Source organism: Pinus tabuliformis, chromosome 8 (genome assembly GCF_031772625.1).
Source record: "Pinus tabuliformis cultivar Carrire ecotype Pingquan chromosome 8, CPIR1, whole genome shotgun sequence".
NCBI classification, from domain to species: Eukaryota; Viridiplantae; Streptophyta; class Pinopsida; order Pinales; family Pinaceae; genus Pinus; species Pinus tabuliformis.
Genome location: NC_142294.1, coordinates 1,098,330,221 through 1,098,339,543, shown reverse-complemented (window position 1 = coordinate 1,098,339,543; position 9,323 = coordinate 1,098,330,221). Strand labels below are relative to the sequence as shown.

The window sequence follows — 9,323 nt, the reverse complement described above, 5'->3', positions numbered from 1 at the left end:
GATCCATTCACATTTAAGGTATATGATAAAATAATTGATAAAGGAACTATTGTGGTATATGATAAAAAAATTATTAAACATATGAGATAATTGTATTGTAATTTTTTTATTTAAAGCATGAGATAATTCTATTGTAGTTTTTGATCTATATGGTTATTTTCATTTATTTTTAGGGCCAACATTATTTTTTTCTATTTTCATTATTATTATTTATTGGAGATAAGAACATAATTTCACTATTATTATTATTTTCTAAGATTTAACTTTGAGCACGGACATATTTACATATTGCCATCATATGTGTTATGCCCCCAGGCCAACGGTAGTCTTTCACCCGCTCTTGGCGAGATGCGGCACCACTAAACACTTTCTTTTCACCAATACTTATGTTCATGGACTACACCTAACCATTAGTCTACTTAGTTTGTTTTTCACAACCAAGTATTATTATGTTTCCTTTATACCACTGAATACCCACACACATTCATTATCATCAACAATTATACATGAAGAACATAATTGCACAATATAAATGGAGGGGAAACTCCCTGAACAATGAGTCTGCCCGAATACAATATATTATATAATGTTTACAAAGCTTTACGAGTATACTTGGAAACACCAAGTTTCATACTTAGCCAATTTTACATCAAGGCCACACCTTCGCGTGCCAACCAAGTTCCTTGCCTGAGTTGGGTGAACGTGCCTTTACACAGACCACCAACTGCACTCCTCAACCAAACTTCATTCACCTTGCACGATGGGCGGGCAACCTCACCTAAGTCGCCCTTCGTTTGCTTCTGCACAGCAGGTGGGCGACGTCACCCAAGTCCCCGTTCAACTCCGTGTTTAGTCTTACACGACGAGCAGGCGACTCACCCAAGTCACCCGAGACACCCGTGTCAACCGAGCACCCGAAGCCTTCACCCGCGCCCTTACCCGATAACCGAAACCCATGCAATGTTACCGTGTATGCCTGCCCAAGAGCGGGCGCATTACGACCTACGCCTCCTTGAGACCTGCTCCACCCTTCGCACTTTTCCTTCTCACTGTATGCTCCTCCGAATGGTGGGCGCCTTCGCCCACGCCTTCACCCAATACAACCAAGTCTTGTGCTCACCGTGTAATTCTGCTCGTAGGGCGAGCGCATAAGACTATGCCTCACTGCAGCCTCTTACACCTCACACTACTGCTTGCAAGGATCAAATGATGTGTTCAAATGAGTGATGTCAAATACTTCATGCGTCTAGCAATATATACGTTTGATGGCAGTCGTGCCACCCTTGGCCGACCTGTGCTTTTGATGATCAACCGACGCCTCCATTTGCCTATTTGATGGGTCAGCCCATCGACCAACGCCCCAAGTTACAATCCTTCTTCATCAACTTTGCCAAGAATGAACGCCCTCGCTTATCCATTATAAATACCCATGACTCGCCCTTCACTTCCGTATACACGCATCAAGTGTTTACTCTGTCACTTTGTTCACTCAACTGTGCACTCGTTTGCCTTCAAACTCGTCACACACCTCGGCAGTGGTGCTTTTGGACCATGGGCCCTTACATCCTCACCCACTTGAAATCATTGTCGTCCTCGACAATATCTTGTCCCGGTAACCATCTCTCACCAAGCTATCCATACCAAGGCATACACCCCATCGGTATGTCATATATCGGAAATCATCTCAATCCATGATCATCAACCACCCTATCACAATTTCCACATGTTGCTCCCCATCGTGGAAGGCTGGCCCCTCCATATCAAGCTACATGCTTCCTACAACCTCTCGTGTTGACCACATCATGTGTCGTCCTCATGTGAATTGCTGCCATGGTACTCCAAAACAATGCTAACACATCTCTGCACACTAAGCTCCCTCATGTTTGAAATAATTAGGTGATCAGTCCAACTGTCTGCTCAAACCATGAGAATGCACATCCTCATGCCATCATCATTCGTTTCTCAGAACATCTCGTCACATCCTCAACTCAATCAAGAATCCATCTCCATACAAGCAAGCCATGCTCAGGTCCATGAAGTAGTCCTCATCTCATCTGCAACATGTTGTCCATGATGTTTGGTACCAATGTGCTACATGAAATCAGTTGCATCTATCCCAACATCATCCATCTGTATCCATCTCCTCAAATTCAAGAGATCATCTCATCAACTTCAACTCTCGATGTGCCACATCCAGGTCCATGAAGCAACTTCCATCATCTCTGTATGTGCCATCCCTCAAGTCTGCCATAGAAACAAGTATACACCTATCTCATCTATCCATGTGTTGCCCATGATCATAGATCAATCAACTCCCATGTGTCAAAAGTGGTTAAGACTCGGCTCAACCCATGTGCAAGTGTTGCCACCAAGGCATCATCATCGTTGTAACTCTATCACTCCAAAGTGTCTCATATCTATCCCCCACATCAAGTCACTCTTTCAAGCCACACCCATACATGTACTTGAAAGTATGCATCCCATCCTGCATCAAAGTCCTTGACCTCAGCTCCTTAATGCATCAGATCCTCCAAGTCCACTATATATGAAGTCTCCAAAAGTCACAACCTCATGTCATCATGAGCTCCATAAGCCATCCCCAACCAACACTCTAGCAACCATACAAGTCTCGGCTTAAAGTTCTCTGCAAGATGCCTCAACTCTCCATGTAGTATGAATGCTCTGTAGTCTGCTCACAACTCCATTCAAGTTCATGGCCTTGTTGTACAAGAGCACACAACCTCTCCATCAGTTCACAAGTAAAACATCTCGATGTCACACCAGTAAATCTACCTCCACAACATCCTTGCCTTGGCACTCCTCATTGGATGCCCATAAGTGACACCTCTACAAGTGCTCCTGCACAACGTCCCTGCATAGACTGCCATGCTCCATGTCTCCAACCTGATGTCCATGACTAAGTTGCCCATGTAGTCAACCAAGTAGACCCATCACAACAATCGGTCATCCTCATCCAAGTCTGCAATCTGTGGTCTAGTGAACTCGGTCACCCAACCATATCATCATCACATGAGTCTCTCCATCATAGCTCCCCCACAAAAGGTTCCAGCAAGACTTTCTCTTGGTCTCGGCCATGAGAAGTCCAGCCAGGTATCATCAAACTCAAGTGTGTGCCCTCTTTCAATCTATCCACGAGTCATGTCGGGCACTTAGCCAATTCTCCATCTGGCTAAAGCATGACCCATTCCTCCACAATGATCATCATGTTCCTCCCTTGTCACGGGCCTTTTTACCTTCTACCACAAGGTCACAAACAACCCCAACAAGTCCTACAACAATAAAAAATCCTTGCTTCTCCATATAAGGTCTCATCATAGACTTCCATGGTAAGATGTTCCCTAGCATCAGCAAACTAGCTTTGCTCTTCCCTGCATATGGTTCATCTCCCAAAAGCTCAAGTGAAAGACAAGTATCAATAATACTTACATCATCATCATGAGGCTCCTCCATGTGAGTATCCTCACCCACCCATGTCTGCAAACTGCACGATCCTGATCCAACTTCATCAATCTCAAGTTCATCCTCCATCGTTGTCACATTTGCAACATCCTCAATCATCACGACTTCCTCTCCTTTGTTAGCACAATCTGCAACTTCATCTTGCTCCATTGTCCAACCAAAATTGAAGAAGTTCGTCTTCAACATTCTTTTCCAAGACCTCAAGTTCCTTCCGAATCCAGGGGTTCTCTTCTTTCATCCACTTCAACCTGTATAAGGTAAGCAAGAGCTTCCCTTTGCATTCTTCCAAACCTGCCATGCCTTGTCGTTTAGCTTGGCCTAAGCACTAAGCTTCTCCTCTGCTAAACATGTTTTACCATTCACCAGCTTCACCATGTTCCCTGCAACCATGAACCATCCCTTGTTCCACTTGTATATGAAACCAACTTCCTTCACTTGCAAGTACCTGCTTCCACTGTCATCAACTGTCAAGCTTCTTCAACCCCGAATCAGCTTTAATACCATCTCAGGAAGTGCAGATAAACACCAGCTCCAACTGAGCTCTGATACCAACTGTCATGCCCCCAGGCCGGCGGTAGTCTTTCAACCACTCTTGGTGAGGTGCGGCATCACCAAACACTTTTTTTTCACCAATACTTATGTTCATGGACTACGTCTAACCATTAGTCTACTTAGTTTGTTTTTCGCAACCAAGTGTTATTATGTTTCATTTATACCAATGAACACCCATACACATTCATTATCATCAGCAATTATACATGAAGAACACAATTGCACAGTATAAAGGGAGGGGCAACTACCTGATCAATGAGTCTACCCAAATACAATATATTATATAATGTTTACAAAGCTTTGTGAGTATACTTGGAAATGCCAAGTTTCATACTTAGCCAATTTTACATCAAGGCCATAGCTTCATGTGCCAACCAAGTTCCTTGCCCGAGTTGGGTAGGCGTTCCCTTACACGGACCACCAACCGCACTCCTCAACCGAACTTTGTTCACCTTACACGATGGGCGGGCGACCTCACCTAAGTCACCCTTCGTTTGCTTTTTCATGGCAGGAGGGTGACCTCACCCAAGTCCCCGTTCACCTCTGCATTTAGTCTTGCACAACGAGCAAGCGACTCACCTGAGTCACCCGAGATACCCGTGTCAACCAAGTGCCCACGCCTTCACCCGTGCCCTTACCCAATAACCGAAACCCATGCGATCTTACCTTGTATGCCTGCCCAAGATCAGGCGCATTACGACTTGCGCCTCCTTGTGACCTGCTCCACCCTTCACACTTTTCCTTATCACTGTATGCTCCTTCGAATGGTGGGCACCTTCGCCCACGCCTTCACCCAATACAACCAAGTCTTGTGCTCACCGTGTAATGTTGCCTGTAGGGCGGGCGCATAACACTCCGCGTCACTACGACCTCTTACACCTCGCACTACTCCTTGCGAAGATCGAATGATATGTTTGAATGAGTGCTGCCAAATTCTTCATGCGTCTAGCAATATATACACTTGATGGTAGTCGTGCCACCCTTGGCCGACTTGTGCTTTTGATGATCAACTAACGCCTTCATTTGCCTATTTGATGGGTCAAACCATCGACCAATGCCCCAAGTTGCAATCCTTCTTCGTCGGCTTTGCCAAGAATGAACGCCCTCGCTCATCCTTTATAAATACCCGTGACTCACCCTTCACTTCCACATACACGCATCAAGTGTTTACTCTATCACTTTGTTCGCTCAACCACACGCTCGTTTGCCTTCAAACTCATCGCACGTCTCAGCGGTGATGCCTTTGGAAGATAGGTACTTACAATATGGGATGTAGAATGCGCTTTTAGACCCAATAAAATTAAGCCTAGAAATCATATTTTTCTATTTCCATAATGAGTTGGTATTTTTAATTTCTCATTTATTCATTAATGGCATTAAAAGTGATGACAAACATATCTTTTACCAGTTTTACATTAAATTATTGCGCTATTAAAAAGAATGATAGATTGATTATTTGAATGGTTAGGGTCTCATCCATCGAGTATCAACAAGTGCCCAAGAAGAATCCCAAGGAGTGAACAAAATATGAATAACAAGAAGACTTGCTGCAATGAGAGAACGCTAAAGTTTTGATGAATTCTTCGATATCCGCAAGAAGATAAAAACATGATGATTAAGAACATATAAAAAGCAATGTACAAGTATATGAAGAGATGTTCATGAAACGTACTATCATGATAGTAATGATTGGAAAAAATTATAAAAAAATTTGACAAGACATACAATAGGTAGATTATGACCTTTACACTCAAACCCTGTGGCATTGAATTTATCACAAGATGCATGAATTCAAGTCCCTTCGACATGATAATAAAATAGAAGAAGGGAATGAGAATAGGTGTGTAATTTGATGTAAGTTTATGAATGGCCTCTCCTCTACATTGTCAACCATTGAACGAAAAAGTCATTTTCACGGACTATATGACGACTAAAGCTTACTTCACAACCATATGCACAAACGTGCAACATTTCATGTCTATAATAAATGAAGAATATTTGTGTCACGTGCAAGAGTATGTCTTTGTTTATCATTTCTTATGGGAGAGACCTTACATTTACAAATTACGCTAAGGTTTCATTCTACAGGGAAAAGGTTAACAGATTTATGTCCTACTCGTAAAGGATAGACTACATCTTTCTCTACTGTAATAAGGACGTCGTTAGTTATGCATAGAAATGACTTCTATTCAATGCAAATTTAATTTTTACATACGACAATCTCATGACTCCAACCGTATCCACAATTATGAATCCAAAGTTAAAAATAATCAATATTATTTTGTATTAATGGAGAAATGGTTACATAGTTGTAACGTATCTCCTTAGTTTAGGATTTGTTCCTAGAGTTTAGGAGTTTGTTTACAACTACCTAATTTCTAGTAATGTATTTAATATTGTAATATTCATTTGATGGAATGTAGAGTGAATGGAGAGAGATTCTCTTCTTTGTTTGAGTGCAGTCTCCAGGTGCAGTACTCACCTGTGAGCTACAACTCCTTCTTTTAATTCAAGTCTAATTTTTATCTTGGTATCAGAGCATAGGTTAGATATAGCCTTATTTTTTTTTTCCTCTTAGGGATGCATAATTGATTACATAGCTGTAGTGGCAGTAGAGCATGTAGGAGTATTTGTAAGATCAGGTGGACTGCAGTAACACCTGGAGCGAAGGGTCTCAGATGACTGATCATCTCTGAGCCGAAGAAAGGGTTGGCGCCCATTTTTTTTTAGCAGAAGCAGGAGTTGGCGCGGATTTTTTGCGCACAGTTGTGCCATAAAAGAACAGAAGCACAATCTGGCACGGGATTTTAAGGAATAGTCCCGCCATTGGCATGGATTCGACGGAGATAATCGTGCCAGCGCGCGAGAAATCTCAATTGGCGTGGATTTTTAGCTGATAATCATGCCAGAAAACGTGACACGCATGGATTTTTTCTTGGCGCGGATTTTTAGCCGTTGAGTAGCGCCATTGACTAGAAAGAAGCGCCAACCTCTTTCTCTTTGAGAAAACTGCAATTTTTTGCAGATCGGTCTTGCCCGGTGGTGGCACGTGGAGATTTCTGCTCAGCGGCAGCAGATTTGATTTGCCCGGTGGTGGCGAATTAGGGTTCCTTGATCCACTTGCTGGTAGCAGATCGGACCTACCCGGTGGTGGCGAATTAGAGCTCTATGATCTGTTCGATGGTAGCAGATTGGATTTGCCCGGTGGTGGCACAGTGAAGTTCCTGATCTGTTCGGTGGCAGCAGATCGGACTTGCCCGGTGGTGGCACATTGAAGTTCCTGATCTGTTCGATGGCAGCAGATCGGACTTGCCTGGTGGTGGCCGATTGAAGTGTTCAGTTGGATAGAAATGAATAACAGTATAGAAACATATCTCCACGAGTCTGGCAAACTCGATGGAACGAATTTCTCCAACTGGAAGTTCAAAATGCAAACTTTGCTGGAAAGTGTGAATGCATGGTTGATTGTCATGGGAGATGAGCGAAGATCTGGAACAACGACCCAAGAACAAGACTGGGATAAAAGAGGAATGAAAGCAAAAGTTATACTGAAGATGTCCGTTAAGGACAATATTATCCCACATATTAGAGATTGCAAGTCAGCCGCTGATATATGGACAACGATCAAGAACTTGTATGAGACACAGAATACAAATCGTGTTCTGGCACTCAAAGGCATGTTGTTTGCATTGAAGATGGAGGAGAATGAGTCCGTTGCTAGATTCATGGCCAGAGTTAAGGACCTGAGTGACAAATTGGGAGCTATCGGAGAGAAGGTATCCAACTCAGATCTGGTCACGCTCACATTGAGCAGAATGACTGATGAATACTAGATGTTCATCATAGGGCTGTCAGCAAGAGAAAAATCCCCTTCATTTGATGAGCTGACAACGATTCTGCTCCAGGAAGAAGAGCGACAAAAAAATTTAAAAACTCACAGCAATGACCTTTCTCTGATGGCAAAAAGGAGACAGTACAGAGGGAAGCAGCACCAACACCAGCAGCAGCGACCGCAGCAGCAACAACAGAAAGGAGCCAACACATTTCAAAAGAGATCATTTAAAGGTATGACTGATAATTATGTTAAGAAATGTTTTTACTATGGAAAACCTGGTCATCAGATTAAAGAATGCTATAAGGGGTAGGCAGACGAATGAAGAAGCAAACAGAGAAAACATCAGGGTTGTTTTACTGGGGAAGAGGAGGACAACAACCACGAACTTCGACTATTTATAGTCGATTGTGCTCTTTCAGCTTCAAAGGGAGATCAGGATGACATATGGTATGTCGACTCTGGCGCATCCTCACATATGACTGGTAAGAAGGACTGCTTTGAATTTCTTGAAGAAACTGTATGTGAATCGAAAATATATCTAGGAGATGATAGTGGGTATGAGATCAAAGGATATGGTGACATTCCTGTGAAGCTACCTAGTGGTGACATTAGACACCTTAAAAATGTATTATATGTTCCAGGAATTAAGAAAAATTTGGTCTCTGTCTCAATGATTACTGACCAGGACATGCAAGTTCAATTCTTTAAGAATAATTGTGTCATTAAGGATAGCCAGATGGAAACAGTTGCAACAGGAGTGCGTGTGGGGAGCCTATACAGATTAGATGCAAAGAATATGCCACGGCAAGCAATGGTTGCAACTGGATCAATAGTCGAAAATCTCTGGCATCGGAGATTCGGCCATCTCATTTGCAAGACCTCATCCTACTTCAAAGGAAAGGTATGGTCGATGGACTCCCTGTTTTTCATAGTATTAAGCTGGAATGTGATGGATGTTCATTAGGGAAAATTTATAGAGAAGAGTTCCCTTTGCATGTTAACAGAAAAGAAAGAGACATCTTAGAACTGGTGCATACAAATATTTGTGGACCTATGCAAACTAGGTCTTTAGGAGGAGCATATTACTTTGTGTTATTTACAGATGATTGCACTAGATTTTCATGGGTGTACTTTATAAGTAAAAAGAGTCAATCCTTTCAGTACTTTAAAGAGTTTAAATCTATGATAGAGAACCAGACAGGAAAAAGGATAAAAATTCTCCGCTCAGATCAAGGGGCAGAATACAAGTTGGGAGAGTTCATTAATTTCTACGAGCATCATGGGATTGTGCAGCAATTTATAGTGCCACACACTCCACAGTAGAATGGAGTGGCAGAACAGAAGAACAGAACTCTTGTGGAGTGCGCGAGGAGCATGTTTCAAGGTAAGGGTCTATCAAATGGTCTTTGGGCAGAAGCTATTAACACTGCTGTATATTTAAAGAATAGGAGTCCTA

At 42.6% G+C, this 9,323-nt stretch overlaps 1 protein-coding gene across 1 annotated transcript; it reads left to right on the top strand.

Annotated features, from left to right (window-relative positions):
* Positions 1 to 7,502: 7,502 nt before the first annotated feature.
* Positions 7,503 to 7,865, top strand: LOC149239171 (uncharacterized). The gene has a single exon (XM_089369782.1). The coding sequence runs from the start codon at positions 7,503 to 7,505 to the stop codon at positions 7,863 to 7,865; it is 363 nt and encodes a 120-aa protein (XP_089225908.1).
* The last annotated feature ends 1,458 nt before the right edge of the window (positions 7,866 to 9,323 follow it).

What these genes read in the sequence shown, in the direction of transcription:
- LOC149239171 (XM_089369782.1), top strand. Translation starts at nt 7,503, where the DNA reads ATGGGAGATGAGCGAAGATCTGGAACAACGACCCAAGAACAAGACTGG.